At 39.4% G+C, this 20,683-nt stretch overlaps 1 protein-coding gene across 1 annotated transcript in view; it reads left to right on the top strand.

Annotated features, from left to right (window-relative positions):
• The window catches only part of HMCN1 (hemicentin 1), a 372,920-nt gene that overhangs the window by 293,248 nt on the left and 58,989 nt on the right, over positions 1-20,683 (top strand). Inside the window, exons 76-84 of the mRNA XM_078393073.1 lie at positions 79-235; positions 1,612-1,733; positions 2,787-2,951; positions 5,402-5,509; positions 7,903-8,040; positions 9,216-9,350; positions 10,389-10,658; positions 13,028-13,218; positions 14,669-14,882. Of these exons, the coding sequence (XP_078249199.1) occupies positions 79-235; positions 1,612-1,733; positions 2,787-2,951; positions 5,402-5,509; positions 7,903-8,040; positions 9,216-9,350; positions 10,389-10,658; positions 13,028-13,218; positions 14,669-14,882 (1,500 nt within the window). The remainder of the gene's footprint in view (positions 1-78; positions 236-1,611; positions 1,734-2,786; positions 2,952-5,401; positions 5,510-7,902; positions 8,041-9,215; positions 9,351-10,388; positions 10,659-13,027; positions 13,219-14,668; positions 14,883-20,683) is intronic.

The raw sequence follows: 20,683 nt of genomic DNA, 5'->3' as shown, positions 1-20,683 counted from the left end.
TTTCCAAGATATGCTGTGATATCTTTTCTGAATCCTTTGTAAATATTGCTATATTATATTTTGTGCTTTAAAACATAGTTCCTCCATCAGTTGCTCCTGGGCCTGTCAACATTACAGTTACTGTGAACGTCCAAACCACCTTGCCATGTGAAACCACAGGAATCCCTAAGCCAGTAATAACCTGGAAGAGAAATGGCCATCCCCTTAATGTGGACCAGATGCAGAATTCATTCAGGTGAAAGCTTACTGTTATAATTTTTATAGAGCCATACAGTCTAAAATTTGACCGTGGGCGATCTATGTTTCCCATACATTGTAAATGAGAATTAATTACATGTAACCAAGCCTGCTGCCCAGAGTAGACCTTTGGCCTAGATGGGCAGAGTAGAAGTCTAATAAAATAAATAAAATAAAATAAAATAAATGAACAAATGCAATGAATGTTCCATCAGTTTTATTTCAAAGTAACACCTTTAATACCTCCAGCAATGTCCTTTATGTCTTTCTTTCAAAATTGCAACAAGTATCTTGCCAAACTTTGGTCACCTTTGGTTAATAACTGCATTATGAGAGCAAACATTTAAATTGCTGCCATGTTGATGTTAATTCCAAAGACCAGAGGTGACTTCTAGAGCCTGGACTCTTTATGGCTTTTTCTGTCTTTCATGACACAAAAAAGTGTGCCTCTGAGGCTCAAAACTAGACAATCTGTGTCCCCTTCAGTTAAATGATTCCCCACCATCACCTCAAGAGTAATATTTGGCCCATGTTTCCTTTTCACAAAACACTGCAATTTAGGAAAATTGTACACTGTGACAAAAATATGTCTTTCAGTGCTTGAGAAGACTCTTCTTGTTAAAAAAATATATTAAATGTATGATAAGGTCTGATTATTTATTTCAGGCAAGGTACCTTTGTAGATGGTACCTTAGAAATTTCCTTAGAAATTTTAAAGAATGTACCAGGAAGGAATTTGTGGGTAATAGCATGAATAAGATATCCTCTATGTGATAGAGAAATAATTTAGAGGGCCAGTTGGTGTTCAAGTAATTAATCTGAACTACAGATTACAACCAATGCATAATCAGCTGGCCATTTTTAGAGCCACTGTTTTTGTCATTAGGCAATGCCATCATTACTGTGCATGATATCATGATGGACTCATCCTATACAAGAATATTCACATTATAGGTTAAAGCCCATTCTACTTCTATTTAGCATAACTTACTGGAGCCAAGACAGATGTCTGGAAAGCACACGTTAGTTGCATGAAAGTTGTAAAGGCCAAATCCAGATTTGTTTTGCACTAGTTGCAGTCTGTGAATATTGTAGCATTAGATGTGAAATGAATGAAAGAGAACCAGTTTTCCAAAAACTTCAGCAGAATCAGATTTCTTGAGAGGTCAGTTAGAATTCTGACATGAAGGCCAAAAAGCAGACTAGAGAAACTGATACATCCGAATCCCTTCCAGCTCTGTGTTCCTATAGAACTGCCTGCCAGATGAGTGTCAGTATTTGAACTCTATCCCTTAGGACAGTAAATGTACTGCTTCATTTTCTTTCCCCAACACTGTAATGAACAATAATCACCCATTCTTTCCCTATCCTTAGGCTTTTGTCTTCAGGGTCACTAGTAATCATTTCTCCCACCATAGATGATACTGGTCTGTATGAATGTGTGGTAACAAATGAAGCCGGCAAGGATCAAAGATCAATTGCTCTCAGTGTACAAGGTATAGTTTTGTGGCACAATCAGAGCATCCTTATGAGGGCCTTTCAAATGCACATTCATTGGTATTTTGTAGCAACTGAAACTAGGGAATTAAGATGTACCCAATGTTCTCTTCCTACAGTTTGCAGATTGAAAATAGCATCAGGAATAAGTGAAATGTTTCCTTAGAACTCCATGATTACCACCTAGATAGTGTTAACCACCAGTGATATAAACTGTTGGTTTGTAACACTCCATTCATATGCACAAAACTCAAGCAGTTGAATGTCATTGACCTGTGCTTCATAGAAAGATCTCATGATTTGTATCCATCTCCTTTTCTTAAGGTGATAGCAATGCTGAGGTTGTGTTTGATAAGTCATGGGATTTTAACTAGATTATAATACTTAATTTTTTAGATGCCCTGGCTTATTTCATTTTCATTTCTTTCTTTTTTAAGAAAGATGTTTTGTCTTAGGGCAAGGATGAGCTAACTGCTTCTCCAGATGTTCTTTGACTGGAGTTCCCATCACTCCTTACTATTGGCTATGGCTGATGGAAGTTGTAGACCAACAACTTCTGAAAGAGTTTATGTTACCCCAATGTCCTAAGAAGTTCCTTGGCTTCATATTATCTCTCTCTTTCCCTCTCACTCACTCTCTGTGCGCGCGTGTGTTTCCCAAATTTATACAATATATTCAGATTGTTTTCTCTGACCAACTTCTCTGAATGCATCTTACCTACCTCATTTTAACAATTCCAGTTTTATAGATGGATGGCAATGCAACAGGTTCTGTATTGTCGTGTAGAGCAGTGGTTCTTAACCTTTATTACTTGGATGCTTTTGAACTGTAACTCCCAGAAACCCCAGTCAGGACAGCTGGTGGTGAAGGCTTCTGGGAGTCGCAGTCCATAACTCCTGAGTAACCCAAGGTTAAGAACCAATGGTGTAGAGTATGGTGCTCTATATCCCTCATGTTGTGCCCATTCTACTAGTCCTGTATTGTAATTCATTTGAGGTAACATTATTATAGTGTTAATGACCAATAGTTTTATTTGACTTTCTTTTCCTTAGTGCCACCATCCTTAGCAGATGAAGCTACAGAGCTGCTGGTGACCAAGTCTTCTCCAGTAGTAATTCCTTGCACTGCAACAGGTGTTCCCTTGCCAACAATACACTGGACCAAGAATGGAATAAAGCTTCTTCCTCGGGGAGATGGCTACAGAATTTTATCTTCAGGTTATGGACTATAAAGATTATTAAATACATTTTTGGAATTTCCTGTTCGCATTATGGGGAACATTAGAGACAGTTTTGCTCTTAGTCCTTGAAATGCCACTGTCATTTCAATCTGTGCCATTCTCTTTGGCTGGAACTGCACATTATCTTTCCCCATTGGTCTTGCATCATGTGCTACAGCTGATTTTCCTCCAGCTCAGGTTCTGTACATGAATCTTGAAACCTGCCATGAGAAGAGTGTTTTGAAGGAGACATGGTGGGTAGGGATGAGGTTAAGGATCACTGCTCTGGCCAAACTGTATGAGTTAGAGGAGGAACGAACAGATGCTTGGATATGTAACTGATGTTTTATTTCAAAAGCCCCAAGCTATTATGTAAAATCTTTGATGCCCAAAGGCCATACAATATATCTTACCTTTCTCTATTTCTGTAAACTTCTATTCCTTCTTTCTACCCTCTTTTGGTCAATGACTATTCCCTAAGGACTCCTTTCCTTTGGTTCTAGCAATTTTGTTCTTCCTCATAAGGATGTGTACTAGCACCAAAATTTAGATCTGGAATTCCAAATCAGAATTTTAAAAATTCAGAATTTCTTGATACCTGGAACTCCATTACAGGCAATATGAATACTGTATAGTCATTAGTTTGCCCTTAAAACACAAACAGTCAAAACATTTTTAAAGGATTTCATTGTGCCCTCTGACACCTTCCCAGTGAAAGAAGCTGAAGGAGGGGGCAACAGACCGAAGCATGACATACCTAGCACTGTGAGCAGAGGTTGACCTTAAGGAATGTATGTTTTCCTATAGATCTAATTTCTAGGCATGAACAGTGTGGACTGACAGTGTCCTCTGCCTGAGAAATAATGTTATTGGTGCAAACAGACATCATTTACAGGTTTTGCTCCCACCCCAGCTCCTTCCCTTGGAAAACCCACGGGAACCCCAGACAGGAGTCATAGGATCATAGAATCGTCGTAGGGTTCGAAGGGACCTTGGAGGTCTTCTAGTCCAATCCCCTGCCCCGGACCTCATACCGTACTGTCAATGTGTCACTGAGTTCTCTGCCTCCACTGCCCTTGATGCCAGAGTGTCTTGAAGTTTCATTTCTCATGAAATAGGTTCCACTTTCACTTCTTCCTCTAGCAAGCAGAAACACTGCCCTTTCTAACATACAGTGGTGCCTCGACTTATGAATGTCCCTACTTATGACCATTTTGAGTTACAACCAGCTCTGGCCGCAAAATTTTGCTTTTGCTTGCGACTGGAGCGTCCATTTACGAACAGAAAAGAGGCAGGGAAAAAAGGCAGGAAATTCAAATTGCTAACTGTAGGTGGTGATGAGGCTGCTTCTTTGTAGCTCTTTCGCCCCAGCAGTTAGAGAGTGTGCAACTGGAGGAGGCTTGGGACTGCCTCCTTCTGCTTCTAAGTGAGCATGTGTGTGTGTATTTGCAGGGAGGCTTCAGGTTGCCTGGTAAGGAAAGGTGCTGTTTTCTGCTTTTAAAAAACTTTTCTGGGTGTTTTTGCAGCGTGATTTTAGGCTGGGGGGTTATGTTTCTGTGCTGTGATGGGACTTGGGGGGTTGTTTGTTTGTTGGGGGGTTCCATTTCCGATGGGTCTTGGGGGGTTTGGTTGCTTTTGGGAGTGTTTTTTCCCCATTTCCGATGGGTCTTGGGGGTTGGTTGCTTTTGGGGGTTTTTCTCCCCATTTCCAATGGGTCTTGCATGCTTCCCTTGCTTTTTTTTCTTTGTTTTCTTTTGCATTTCCGACCTGGTCCCTTTGTTCTCTGTGCATTTCCAATCTGCTCCATTTTTTTCTGTGCATTTCTGATAGGTCTTGCACGCTTGATTGCTTTTCCTTTTTTCCCTCCCTTCGGCCGAAAGGGATTAATTGCATTTCCAATGAGTCTTGCAGTGATTTTTTTGTGATTTTTTTTTCTTTGGCTGGAATGGATTAATCACATTTCAATAAATTCCTATTGGAAATGGTGCTTTGACTTACAACCATTTCAAGTTACGTCCATCTTCTGGAACGGATTGTGGTCGTAAGTCGAGGCATCACTGTATAGGACTAAATGGAACTCCAAATACTGTACTAGGAATTATTATTACAGATATGCAGTTATCAAATTTAGATTCAGATATATTCAGAGCTATCCAAATATGGTATTATTTGGTGAATTCTGAACCTGAATACACATGCCTAATAATTAGCTGTGGCAAAGAGATGGGAAGATGGACACAAGTTGCTGTTTCATTAAAGGTTCAGATATATTTATATTTTCATTAGAAGTCCAGACACTAGGAATTTCTTTTGGGAGCATCCATTATTTGTGCATTCCTTTCACTTTCTTGAAGTGTTCAAAACTGCATTTGAACTGCCCAAGAGTTGGAAGTGGCTGTTTGACTTTTCCAAATGTAGCGTAACTGAAGCAACCTTTCCTCCTTTTAGGTGCTATTGAAATAACTGCTGCTCAGCTGATCCATGCGGGAAAATACACATGCACTGCACAGAATGCTGCTGGCTCAGCCCACCGACACATCACTCTTAATGTTCAGGGTGAGGTGGGAACATGCACATTTCTTGTCCAACTCAAAAATAATTTTCTCCATATTTAGGGGATACATCCCTGATGGGACTGTGCCAACAGTTCTTGGGGGAGAGGATCTTGATTGATATTGTTCACATCTCCTACATAAATATTTCTATCGGATTAGGAAATTTATGTCAGATTTATTTGAATGTTGCAGTTTGTGCATTAAAATCAACTTTCCCAGACACAACTGAGAAACCATGTTTGTAGGCATGGCTTGCAGCCAAAGTTTCTGTGAAGCTGGGTGCACGTGTGTGTGTGCATGACTCCGCTTCCCTCCATGCAGCTGTCTTCCTCCTCTGTGCAACAAATGCATTAGGTTCCAGTTGTGATGGAACCCAGTGTGTGTGGGTGGTGGAGTCATATGCACACACAGGGGTGGAGTTGCGAGAGAGAGAGGCGGAGACCACCCAGCAGTGCTGAAAATTAGAAGGTATGTTGCTTGCAGCCCATTAAATCTCACACTGAAAAACATCTGTGTATTCGCGAAGGCTTTCACGGCCGGGATCTAATGGTTGTTGTGGGTTTTTCGGGCTCTTTAGCCATGTTCTGAAGGTTGTTCTTCCTGACTTTTCACCAATCTCTGTGGCCGGCATCTTCAGAGAACTGGAGTAGGAACTCTGTCATGGACAGAGTTCCTACTCTAGTCCTCTGAAGATGCCGGCCACTGAGACTGGCGAAACGTCAGGAAGAACAACCTTCAGAACATGGCCAAAGAGCCCGAAAAACCCACAACAACCATGAAAAACATCTGTTTGTCTAACATTCCATAACTCTTTTATTTTTATTTTTGTTATACATGCTTAAACAGACCAACATGATTATCTTGTTGAAAACTGCTAGCATGTCGGAGAGAGACTGGGCTTTGTTCAACTCTTTGCCTGATCACAGCTTTTCTTTAATCAGAGAGCTTCTGTGTATCAACACCTGTAAATATGGATTCTTCTATCTGATTATATCTGTATACCTGATTACTCTGTAATGCTCAGATCATCTGTTTGTAGAGCTAATTTTATTAAAAAATGTAAACAACCTGTAACTTTTAGACACAAACTACTATACAGTAAATAATCTCCATAGACATTATCTATTGTATACTGGGTTGTATGAGTCAGTATTAGAGATGTGGGTATTCGTATATAAATACGAATATGAATACAGTGGTGCCTCGCTTAACGATTGCTTCGTACAACGAAAAATTCACTTAACGATGGCTTTTTCAGAGTGATCTTGTGCTTCACTTAACGATTTTCCCTATGGGTGATTTTCGTTTAACGATTTTGGGACCATGCTTCACTTAACGATGACAGTTTTAGGTCCCCTTGTTTCGCTTAACATTTTTTTTTACAGCCCCGTTTTTGCTATTTTTAAAATATTCTAAAATGTTTAAAAAATGTTTAAAATGCTTGTAATCATTAGTGCACCTAATAAAATCTTTGTTAACTTAATTTGGCTTTGTTCTGAGTCTTTTTGAATTTTTTGTGAATTTTTCCCCCATTGAAATAGGCTTCAATGCATTTCAATGGGTTTCGCTTAACGTTTTTTCCTATGGGGATTTTCGCTTAAGGATGGTAATCCGTTCCAATTGGAATGGATTATCCGGTTTTCAATGCATCTCTATGGGAAATGGTGTTTCACTTAACGATGTTTTCACATAGCGATGTTTTTTTTGGAACCAATTAAAATCGTTAAGCAAGGTACTACTGTATCATATATGAATATGAATATCCCCATGCAGCTGGAGTTAATGAGGGTTTGCCCCCTGGGGCCGGATCATCCACTCATGTGTCTGGCAGTGGTGGCAGTGGCCTCGCTCATCCTTCCAAATACTCCTGGAGCCCTGCTCTCTTCCTGCTTGGCTACTAAGTCCAGGCAAGGGGAGGGAGGACAAATCTCCCTGCATGGCTATGGAGTCTCTAGCTGAGCAGGAAAAGAGCAAGGCTCCAGGATTGATTGCCAGGATGAGCGAGGCCGCCGGTGCCACTGGACACGTGAGTGGATGGTCTGGCCCCAGGGGGCAGACTCTCATTAACTCCAGGTGAGTGGTTATGCTCGTTATGAATACGAATACCCCATCTCTAGTCAGCATGCAACAGATAATGCCTTCAGATATTTCTTAGCAGTTTGTGACTAAAGGTTATGCTATTTGCATAATTATGCATGATGCAACAAGATTTCAGCTATAGTGTCACATCAGATTGCCTAATCACACTGCTGGTCTGCAGTGAAATGTTTTTGCTTCTACTTTTGTTTCATGTATTTTATTTTAAAAAATGACTTTAAAATATGTTATTGCTTTATTACAATTGTCATTATTTTATCTCTGAACTGCTCTTCTTTTGTGCTCCTTTGTTCTTAGAACCACCAACTATTCAAGTCCAGCCTGGAACACTTGAGGTTATTCTCAACAATGCCATTCTCTTACCATGTGAAGCAGTAGGCACACCTCATCCTGTAATAACGTGGCAGAAGGAAGGGGTCAGTATTATCACAACAGGTAAGCTGCTTTGTTTCATTATTTCTGTTCTCCTAAGAACATCTGGCACCACACAGTTGGAAGGAAAGAAGTACCATCATTACATATCCCAAGGATACTTTATACTTGAAACATCTCCAGGAGTTAGTTTACACAAGCTTGTTAGTTAAGTGATTATAGTTATGAGAAAATGAACCACTGAAGATAAATCTTTCAAGTCCTTTCAGTGTACATGGTAATCTTCAGGCATACGCAGTTGTAGACATTTACTTGACAGTAATTAAATATAATGAAAGCAGTTCAATTATATTCATATGTAAATCCTTTTCTCTTTTTTAACTTATTATTTCAGATTTGGCATAAAAACAAAATAAACCGAAATAACAAACAAACAAAACAGAACACCACCACCCAGTAAATACAACAATGTTAATAATAATTCTCAAATCCATGATACTGGATTTGTAGGTAGTTTGTTGACCAGCTCTTTAAGACAGGGCAAAGAAAAGTTTTTTTTTTAATTTCTTTTAGAACTGATGCAGTGCAACAACAATAGTCTATATACAGTAGAATTATTATTTTTTCACTTTTCCTACCCTCTACCAAGCAAGGGAAGTGATTAATTTGCCCAATAACCTGAAGTGGCTTGCTTATTAAGCCACTTCATGATATTGGCAGAAGCCATTTCCGTGTGAATGGTCATACTTGATTAGATGATTCTACGCAAGCCTGACCATTCCCAATCAGACCACACTAGTTTGCTCCCTGCTGCGAATGTAGCCATACCCAAAGTCTCTTAGCAACCCTAAGGGCTCATAAAATCCAATCTCATTGCCTATTTGTTAGATTCCATAGAACATGGATATAATTTAAATCTTTTCGAGAAAACTGAGAAGAAAGGAGTTCATGATCTGTTTAGGAAATTTATTCCACCATTTTCTCTTAAACAAAGGCTAATGCTAAAGTTTAGCCTAAATTGCTATTTTGACAAATTAAATCCACATTTTTTCATCTTCTCATTATGAAAAGTGTATAAATGCTCCCCCTTACCTTGTTGATGTTTTGTAAGTATCTGACATTTTTTAGCATAAATGCCCAAGTACTTTCTAGCCTAGATATATACAGTTCCTTTGGCTATTACATGGCTCCTCTATATTGTTTGTTATTTGATGCATTAATAATAGCATATATTCTAGGGAACAGTTATACAGTTCTTCCCAGTGGCGGTCTGCAAATTACAAAGGCTACTGCTGAAGATGCTGGAACTTATATATGTGTTGCTCAGAACCCAGCAGGCACTGTAGTTGGAAAGATCAAACTAAAAATTCAAGGTAAATTTTTTACATTAACTATAGCCTTATTGTTTATCTAAGATCACCACAGATATCATTCATCATGGTGCTAGATTGTTGCTAACTATGATTATCCTGGTATCCCTTCTTAAGAAATGCATCATTTAAGGGATAATTAAACATGAAAAATAATCCATCGCCTGTTTTTAATGTTCAGTGTTTATTTATTTTGAATTTTATTCAATGATTCATTTAATTTACTGTAGTTGCTTTTTGATCCTTTGTTCTGTTGTTTATTTTATAATATTATATCAATTTGTTATGTTGGTGTTTTATGATTATTAATTGTGATTTGTTCTCTGCTGTACATCGCCCAGTGTGGGCTCAAGCCAGATGATATGGTATAAAAGTGTAAATAAATAAATAAATAAAATAATAAATAACAAATAAATCATTACAGCCTAACAAATGGAAAAAAGGAAGCATTTTATGGCTTATTTGTTTATTAAATATATTCTTGTACAATAAAAGTTTCGGGGCAAAGTATCCTACAGAGCAAAATAATAAATCATAAAATAAATTTATTTTTTAAAAAATAACTCATTATAATAAAATTCACAGTATAAAATATGTCCTTAAAATAAATTAAAAACAGTATTATTGCTTTTCGAGACCTTTTGCCTTGTTAGTATTCTTAGAGCATTAAAAGTGTATTTTTATTTGACTGATATATGATCGTAATAGTAAAGATGATGGGCTGAAATTAAATACTGTCTGGAACAAGCAAGTCAGTTAGATCCGTTAAAGTCTGTGTGTCTTTAAAAACTGATGACCATATTCCCAATCAAACTAATGATCAGACTAAAGAATAAAGACATTCACTGGTATCTTGCGTGCTTGCCAACCTACCTGACAATGTTTGCTTTTAACCTGTTCATAAAATGGAGAGGGGTCTGGTCCAGTTGACAGTTTTTTTTCTAAGATGGAGGGTGCTGGGAAGTAAGTCTATGGAATAAAAGGAGAATTGCCTCATTGTATTATAGTAGTGCACTAAAACAACTGAAAATCACCTTTCAGTTCCTCCAGCTATCAAATCTCATCTGGAAGAGTATGTTGTTGTTGTGGATAAACCTGCCACTCTGTTGTGTGAAGCAGAAGGCTACCCAGTTCCTGAGACTACATGGTATAAAGATGGACAGCAGGTCACAGAGTCCATGAGGCTGCGGATTCTCAGCACAGGAGCTTTGCAGATTGCATTTGCTCAGCCCGCTGACACTGGACGTTATACATGCACTGCAACAAATGTGGCTGGATCAAGCAGCTCCAGCATGGAACTCACTGTCCTTAGTAAGTAAGACTAGAAATGGGAAACATCAGCTGCTCTCATAATCATGGTGAATACTAGTACGGTGGTTAAGGTGGTGTGTTTTTCATAGTTTCATGGATGCAATTGTGCTTTCTACATCAATTATTACACAATCAATATTCTAATGAATAGACAGCAACACTCTATCAACTTTGAGTAGGCTTCTGCCTATTACTTACATTAATGATCATTAATTAGCATATCAGTTTTGTGGAGCTGTCTCTGCAACTCTGTGGGGCAGGTGGGAAGATCTGCCAGTGGTATGCGATGTTGTCTCCTCTTGCATCCTGTGCCAACACAGCTTATAATGTTTATACAGAAAGGAAAGGAAATCAGTGGGATGATCTATGGCACATCTAGCAATTGAGGATATAGCCCACAGTGACGGACACATTACACTTGGAAACAGCTAGACATTGCAATGATCTGGTCACAACTTACCAGCCTTTTTGCCATGGAACCCTGAGTATTGACTAGTAGGGTGACCATGCCAGGAAACATTCAGCCAGCCAGCCCACTCTCAGCATTCCCTTCTATCCACAAATACCCTTTCCCCCCATCCTCCCACACCCATTTACTGCTTCTTAGGCCCTAACAGCAATGGCAACACCCATCAGCTCAGAAGGAACATTGATTTTATTAAGAAACTGTGCGAAATGATTATTATAAATCCCAGAGTAGCCTTGCAGCCAGATGAGTGGTATAGAAATGAATGAATGAACGAACGAATGAACGAACGCCTGCTATGGTGTGAGTCATTTTGCCTGAGATGAGATGAGAAATCTTATGTTTAGGTTGATGCTGAAATGGAGCTTCTTAGGTGTCGGCCAGTGAAGGCCTCAGTTTTTAAATGTTAAACTTCATGACAGTACAATTAGAAAAAGACTGAACAAGTAGTTTGTTTGGAAGGGTTGCCAGAAGAAAGAAAGCCTCTTGTCTTTAAAAAGATTGTGGCAGCATGGCTTAGATTTGCAAAGTTGCATCTGTACAAATTATAAGACTTGCAAAGTTGCATCTGGATGAACCACAATATCCTTTGGACAGATAAGACCAAAGTGGAGATGTTTGATCAAAATGCACAGAGCCATATTTGGCAAAAACCATACACAAACACCCCATACCAGCTGTTAAGGACAGTGGTGAAGGGGTGATGATTTGGGCTTGTTTTGCAGCCCCAGGATCTGGGCACCTTGCAGTCTTTGAGTCGAACATGAATTCTCTATACCAAAGTATTCTAGAGTCAAAGCTTGGCCAAAAGTGGGTAATGCGACAGGACAATGAATATAAATTTAAATGAAGTCACTTTGCATGGAGCATATGAGCCTGAGGCTTGTTTCAACTCATGCATCTAATGACAAACCACCAATGGTGTGAGAGACTGATAGAGTCATACAGAAAACAATAACTTTATTATTGCTGCTAAAGGTGGTTCTACAAGCTATTGAATCATAAGGTATACTTAGTTTTTCACACATGGTTTCTCCATTTTGGTTTTATTTTTGCTAAATAAATCATGACACGGTGCAATATGTCATGTGTTGTTGTAGCGGGCCCCTCCGAAGCCTCTGTCAACTCAGGCCTCCCAGAGTTCTCACTACTCTTCTTCTACTGCTGCCACCAAAGTTTATTTAGTAATCAAAAAGAACAAGTGTTTCTTCTAAAACAAAAACTGCGTTTATTGATTTGACAAAATAAAAAGGAGTGAATCACAGGTAGTAAATCAAGTTGTAAATCAAGTTTCTCATTTAATGTACCTCACACAGACTTTTCCATCACTGACTATCTCTCACAAATCTATCTCTCTAACAATTTATCTCATCACCCAAACTCTCAAAACTCTCCCCCTCACACATCACACACACCCCTTATATAATCCAGCTCCTCCCCCTTCTGCACCACCCTCCGTCCTCTCATTGGCTGATGTTCCCCTGCCCAGCTGTGACGGACAGGTGAGAGCAGAGCTGTATGTTACAGTTGTCATCCATCTGCAGTTGTATTTACCTAATTTTCAGACCTGCTAAGGACCAGATTATTTTTATAAACGTAAAATGTAAAATAGAATTCAAAGAGGATGTGCTCCCCCCCCACGACTGTATTTTAGTCTCCCATCACAGTTTCTGTCACGTATTTGTAGAATGCAACCATTCTTCTTCTATGCTGTATGTGCACACATAACAGATCAATCTCTCTCAGTTATCTCCTACATAAATACTGGGTTGAACACTCTTACATTGAGATGGTTATATGAATATTATTGATGCCATGCATGCACATGATGATATCCATATTCAGGTTTTGAAAATCCATGAACAATTAACTGTATTATTTTTTAAAAAATATCCTCATACAGTTCCACCTAAGATACGCAGTACAGAGGATCACTACACAGTTGTGGAAAATTTCCGTGTAGTTCTGCCATGTGTTGCTGATGGAAATCCAACACCATCCATGAAATGGAAGAAAGATGAGATTCTTTTAACAAACTTGATGGGAAAACACACAACTGTGCCATACGGAGATCTTATTGTGGAAAATGCTGTGGTAAATCTCATTTAAATCAAAGTGCTCAGGATAAATAGGAGTAAGGAGAGAAACTAGCCTTCCCCCTCCCCTCTCATTTAGTTCATAAAACAGTTTGGGAAGAGCATGCATCGCCGCCACCACCCCCAATTTAATTTCATTTTATTTTATTATTTTTTATGCATGAAGGATACATTATTTTGTAAGACACCTAGGAAAGTTTTTCTCCCTTGCTTTAAAAAGAAACATCATATGGGGAACTGTTTGATCCATAGACCTCAAATAGCCATCTTTGTCACTTGCTGCTTGAGTTGGGATTGAATTTTTCTGTGGCTTATAGATAATTCAGTGAATCAGGAATCAGACATGCAGTCCATATATTCAGGACACTTCTCAACAAAACTGAGAGCATGCTGTTTACCCAATGAAACAAAGTGAGTGTTTCATGCACAGGCAAGCTCTTCATCCAGGTAGCGCAGGATGTCCACAGGCATGAAGCTCACGGTAACCTTGTGAGAGAAGGTTCAAGGTGTGTTCATTATGCATATATTGTTATGCTCCAGTAACAAACCATAATCTTCAAAAGAAAAGTCACCTAACTCAGAACATACCATTCACTACATCAAAAGAGTAACCATACCGACTCTGACCGAGAATTTTTGCAGTTTCCTCAGATACAGAGAAGGCTGGATAGGTCTTAGGCAGATACCAGTGGAAGCAGAAACTATTAGCAACCTTTCTTAGTTAGTCTGTTTTTTACCTTGTATCTCCATCAGTAGATATTTCTTCCTAGGCTGGGAAGAGTGAGAGACAATATGTATTTTCTTCCGCCCATCTCAGCCTGTATAGTCCTTAACATCACATATATGGAAGCAGGAGGATAGCAGTTCATACTTTTGTTGTTGTTGTTTAGTCATTAAGTCGTATCAGACTCTTTGTGACCCTATGAGAATTCATACTATGTTTGTCTATATCCCCTCCTCTACCGTGAGCTTGTTTCTGGGATAGCTTCAGACTTTTTATTATAAAGAGTTTGGAGGGGAAAGCTTAAGGAACATTGTTTGCCAGTCACGGAAGTCCATAACTACAACATCCTTGGCCATCCTCTAATGGGTTCATTATTTTATCAGGTTCAGTAGCCAGACCCTGATGTATACATTGTTCTTTTAGTCTTTACTGTGGTGCTTCTTAAATAGCTCTAAATATGATTTGTGGCAGGCTCAAGAACACACTTTCTAAAGAAATATCATTGTGGAAGTTGTTTCTGTAATATTTCTAGCATGAAGCTTAGGTTTGCTTTTTGCACACACAGAGAAGTTGTAGTAAAACATCATCTCTGTTGATGTGCCTCCTTGACAGGGGTTGGACTCAATGACCTATAGGGTCCCTTCCAGCACATCAGTTCTAAGATGATGATGTTGATTGCATTTTGTTAAATTTTTACAAGCTATTCTTTTCTTCTCTTATGCAGCCTGAGGATTCTGGCAGCTACACCTGTATTGCTAGCAATGTTGCTGGTGAGGATAGCCACACTGTAAACCTAACAGTCCATGTGCTGCCAAAGTTTATTGAACTCCCTGGAGATGTGGCTTTAAACAAAGGAGAACAACTTCGGTTAACTTGCAAAGCAACTGGAGTTCCCATACCCCAAATCATATGGACTTTTAACAATAATATTATCCCAGGTGAGCTCATTCAGGAAAGGGCAGTTTGACAGCATGAGACTGCATATAGAAAACTGACATATCCTTTCAAGATAATTGAATTTGTGACATTGAGTTGGTCTGTACGGGGGTTTTTTTGTACATTATTTGCATCATACGAAGTTCAGAATGGCATCAACTTTGGCTGGCAAAGGAACATGCACTTTTTGACAGAGATCTAGACAAAATGTGAAAAAAGCAGAGTCTCAGCCAGAAAGAGATTTATTTGATTCACATAAATTGGGAGGTGAGACAAATGCAACTGCCATGTCTATGTGTGCTCTTATCACTCTGCTCCTTGAAATAATGCTTCAGGACAGAGGAATGATTACTACATGCTTGTATTTAAAGGTAAGAAAAGTCATGCTTGATCAGACTGAAGACCTATCTTATTTAGCATCCTATTCACAAATAAACGTTCATTGCCTATGAGAAGTTCACCAGCATAACATGAGTGCAATTGCACCATTGGGTTTCTGGTTACTGATATATTTATTTATTTAAATTTATATGCCACCCACACTATCCAAAGGTCTCTGGGTGGCTTACAACAATTTAAATACATTTTAAAAAGATAAACAATTAAAATAAACCAAACGGGCTCTAATCCATGAAGCTGGTCCTTAAAGCACCATAGGAGGTTTGAGGTTTTCTGTAGTTCAGTGGACATCTGGCATCCATCCTTTTCCCCTTCACTACCTAAATTATCTTTCATAACAAGCTGAAAAACACCATACAGGAATCAGTAGAAGCAATGTTTTCAACATATTCAGTAATTTAATTCAAAAGAAGGCAGCTTCATGTAGTTATAACTGGGAAGTTTTATCTTTGTACAGTGGTGCCTCGCTTAACGATTTTAATTGGTTCAGGAAAAAACATTGCTATGGGAAAACATCGCTAAGCGAAAAGCATTTTCCCATAGAGATGCATTGAAAACCGGATAATTCGTTCCAATGGGAACGGATTGCCGTCCTTAAGCGAAAATCGCCATAGGAAACATTGCTAAGCAAAACACAGTTCCCCCATTGGAATGCGTTGAAACCTTTTCAATGCATTTCAATGGGGGAGAAAAAAAATCACCAAAAATTCAAAAAGAGTCAAAAAGAAGTCAATTTTGGTTAACAAAGGGTTTATTAAGTGCACTAACGATTTCAAGCACTCTAAACCCTTTTAAAACAATTTAACACCTTTTAAAAATAGTGAAAACAGAGCTGTCAAAAACATCTCTAAGTGGAACAGGGGGACCTAAACTGTCATTGCTAAGCGAAGCAAGGTCCCGAACATCTCTATGCGAAATTTCCCCATTGGAAACATCGCTAAACGGAGTGCAAGATCGCTCCTAAAACCTCATCGCTAAGTGAATACATCGTTAAACAAGGCAATCGCTAAGCGAGGCACCACTGTATCTTGATGATAGACAAACTACGTGTTTTAAATCAACAAGTAGATTATGAAACAACTTAGCTGAATACTGGAAGCAAGTAGTGGTATAAGAATTGCACTTTAGTTCCATCTTTTTGTTTGCCACCAGCTGCTAGAAAGGCTTATTAATGTTCAGGCTTATTGTTTCAAATGACTGATGAACTCTCTTACTCCTTTTCGGTTCCCAAGAGGTAATAAACCCTCATAGCATTGCAGTCATTCAGCTACCCTTTCTTGTCTCACCCAAAACTTTCAAAACAGCTGATAATCTGCACAATATATTGCACAATATATATCAAAGTCATATTCCTTTTCATACTGCAGGTGATTTATAGGTATTGTGATGGATAGCCCTAACTGCCACACATATTCTGGAATTAAGGCAGAGGAAGGGAGATCAATTCTAATAAAATAGGCATGGTTTACAATTCAATTTATCTTACAGTTGTTTTTAATTCAAATGATTGGTTTAAGTCACAAAATATTTAGTGCTGCATAGAAATAAGGTTCTTTGACTGTGAAAAGCTTACACCCAGATCTGAATCTCCTCTATTAAACAGTAAGCTGATGGTGTTTTGGTAGTGTCAATCAGGGTCGTTTTAAATGGGAGCAATCTCCTTTAAAGTGACTCTTCCATCTGCTGGAGAATTGGTCCAGCCCATGCTCCAAATAGTAAAAGCCTTACAACTGGACCAAAAAGGGTTGGGCTTGAATGTATTTGAAGGATCACGAGGAAATAGATTACGAATTGCAATCTATTTCTCTGTGTGATCACACCCTGATTCCCCTGTCTTATCAGTTATACCACAATATATCATGCACTAAATTGCACTGCATATGTTGTTGGTGACATGGTATATGGCATAGGAAACGGGGTTGTTTCGTTGCAGGGTCTTGAATGTTTGGTTAAATTCCTCTAGCTATGCAGCAGAAGTGCAGGGAATCACAGAGCAGAATAACTTCGATTTTTTGTTGTTGTTTAGTCGTTAAGTCGTGTCCGACATTTGGTCCAATTCATATTGGTAGCTTCAGTGACACAGTCCAAGCATCTCATCCTCTGTCATCCCCTTCTCCTCTTGCCTTCACACTTTTCCATCATCAGGGGCTTTTCCAGAAAGTCTTCTCTTCTCATGAGACGGCCAAAGTATTGGAGCTGCAGCTTCAGGATCTCTCCTTCCAGTGAGCGAACACTCAAGGTTGATTTCTTTCAGAACAGATAAGTTTGATCTCCTTACAGTCCAGGGGACTTTCAAGAGTCTCCTCCAGCACCACAATTCAAAAGCATCAATTCTTCGGCAGGCAGCCTTCTTTATGGTCCAGCTCTCACTTCCATACATCACTACTGAAAAACCATAGCTCTGACTATGCAGACCTTTGTCGGCAAGGTGATGTCTCTGCTTTTTAAGATGCTGTCTAGGTTTGTCTTCACTTTCCTCCCATAAGCAGGCATCATTTAATTTCGTGGCTGCTGTCACCATCTGCAGTGATCAAGGAGCCCGAGAAAGTAAAATATGTCACTGCCTCCATATCTTTCCCTTCTATTTGCCAGGAGGTGATGGGATCAGTGGCCAAGATCTTAGGTGTTTTTTTTAAAATGTTGAGCTTCAGACCATTTTTGGCGCTCTCCTCTTTCATCCTCATTAAGAGGTTCTTTAATTCCTCTTCACTTTCTGCTATCAGAGTGGTATCTGCATATCTGAGGTTGTTGATATTTCCTCTGGCAATCTTAATTCCGGCTTGGGATTCCTCCAGTCCAGCCTTTCGCATGATGCATTCTGCATATAATTTAAATAAGCAGGGAGACAATATACAGCCTTGTTGTATTCCATTCCCAATTTTGAACCAATCAGTTGTTCCATATCCAGTTCTAAATGTTGCTTCCTGTCTAACATATAGATTTTTTAGGAGATAGATAAAGTGGTCAGGCACTCCCGTTTCTTTAAGAACTTACCATAATTTGTTGTGGTTGACACAGTCAAAGGCTTTTGCGTAGTCAATGAAGCAGAAATAGATGTTTTTCTGGAACTCTCTGGCTTTCTCCATAATCCAGCACATGTTAGCAATTCAGTTTTGAGTTCCTTTGCCCCTTCGAAATCCAGCTTGTACTTCTGGGAGTTCTCAGTCCACATACTGCTGAAGCCTACCCTGTAGGATTTTGAGCATAACCTTGCTAGTGTGTGATATGAGTGCAATTGTACGGTAGTTGGAGCATTCTTTGGCACTGCCCTTCTTTGGGATTGGGATGTAGATTGGGATCTTTTCCAATCCTCTGGCCACTGCTGAGTTTTCCAAACTTGCTGGCATATTGAGTGTAGCACCTTAGCAGCAGCATCTTTTAAGATTTTAAATAGTTCAACTGGAATGCCATCACCTCCGCTGGTCTTATTGTTAGCCATGCTTTCTAATGCCCACTTGACTTTGCTCTCCAGGATGTCTGGCTCAAGGTCAGCAACCACACTATCTGGGTTGTCCGGGACATCCAGATCTTTCTGGTATAATTCCTCTGTGTATTCTTGCCACCTCTTCTTGATGTCCTTTGCTTCTGTAAGGTCCCTACCATTTTTGTCCTTTATCACATCCATCTTTGCACAAAATGTTCCTTTAATATCTCCAGTTTTCTTGAACAGATTTCTGGTTTTCCCCTTTTTGTTATTTTCCTCTATATCTTTGCACTGTTCATTTAAGAAGCCCCTCTTGTCTCGCCTTGCTATTCTTTGGAAGTCTGCATTCCATTTTCTGTAACTTTCCCTATCTCCCCTGCATTTTGTTTCCCTTCTCTTCTCTGCTATTGTAAGGCCTAGTTGGACAGCCACTTTGCTTTCTTGCATTTTCTTTTCTTTGGGATGGTTTTTATTGCTGCCTCCTGTACAATGTTATGAGTATCCATCCATAGTTCTTCAGGCATTCTGTCCACCAAATCTAGTTCCTTAAATCTGTTCTTCACTTCCATTGTGTATTCATAAGGGATTTGGTTTAGATTATACCGGTTAGCCCAGTCTGTAATACAAGGGGGTGCTGATAAGTATTGACCCTTTCCCAGAAAAAATTGAGCTAGGAAGCTATAAATTGCAGGGTGTATTGGCCAATTCGTCTGTATTCAATGGTGCAAAAATCAACTACCTATGATTTTAACTTATCTTTCATGTTCAGGCCCAAAGTGAACATGGCAGCACCTCCAGAAAATTTCAGTGAGGAAGAGCATAGGACCATAATCAAGTTCCTGTTTCTCCAAGGGAAAGGTGCAAAGCAGATCCATAATGAAATGTCACAAATGATGGGTGACAGTGGCCCTCCATATGCGACAGTTAAACATTGGGTTGTCAATTTTAAAACGGAACATTTCGGTGTTGAAAGTGAGAAATCCAGTGAAAGGTCTGTTTCTGTTTCTGTGCCTTCAAATGTGAAACCCATCCATGACATGATCATGGAGGACCGCCGAATATCAGACAAAAGTATTGCTATATATTTGAGAATATCATGTGAGAGAGTTGGTGCCATTATCCACAACGACTTGGAAATGAGAAAGCTGGCAGCACAGTGGATCCCCAGACTTTTGACAACCGAACAAAAGAGGAATCGTGTGGAGTCATCGGTGGCTGTTTTGGAACATTTTGCAAGAAATGAGTCAGATTTCCTGCGCAAACTAGTAACTGGTGATGAGACATGGATCTATTGTTATGATCCTGAGACAAAGGAACAGTCTAAGGAATGGAGGCACAGTGGTCCCCCTGGGCCAAAGAAGTTCTGAGTGCAAAGGTCGGTGCAGAAACAAATGGCAACAATTTTTTGGGATAAGACTGGAGTTCTGCTGTAAGATTGGAGTTCTGCTGGTGGACTACCTCCAACAGGGTTCAACCATCAATGCTTTATTGACGAAGTTGAGCCAAACATCAAGGAAAAAACTTCGAGGAAAGCTCTCCAAAGGTGTCATCCTGTTGCATGACAACACCTCGTCACACAGTGCAAGTGAAACAATGTCAAAACTGACATCCTTAGGCTTTCAAGTGATGCCCCATCCACCCTATTCTCCCGACCTGGCTCCTTCTGATTATTATCTGTTCCCCAAACTCAAAAACACCTAAAGGGGCAACAATTTGGGAGGCAACTATTACTGCAAATGAGTGGTTACACCAGCAGTCGGAAGAATTTTATTTGCAGGGACTTAAGAAGCTGCAGGACAGATGTCGCAAGTGCATTGTCTTCCTGGGGGAATACGTAGAATAGTGTGGCAGTTACAGCTTCCTAGCTCAATTTTTTCTGGGAAAGGCTCAATACTGATCAGCACTCCCTCATAATCAGTTCAGATTTTTAGCCACTGATTATTACAGACTGGACTAACAGGCTGTTTCTTCCTTTTGCAC

This window comes from Pogona vitticeps, chromosome 4, assembly GCF_051106095.1.
Source record: "Pogona vitticeps strain Pit_001003342236 chromosome 4, PviZW2.1, whole genome shotgun sequence".
Taxonomy (NCBI): domain Eukaryota; kingdom Metazoa; phylum Chordata; class Lepidosauria; order Squamata; family Agamidae; genus Pogona; species Pogona vitticeps.
The sequence above is the reverse complement of the archived record's forward strand: the minus strand, read 5'-3'. Positions and strand labels throughout refer to the sequence as shown.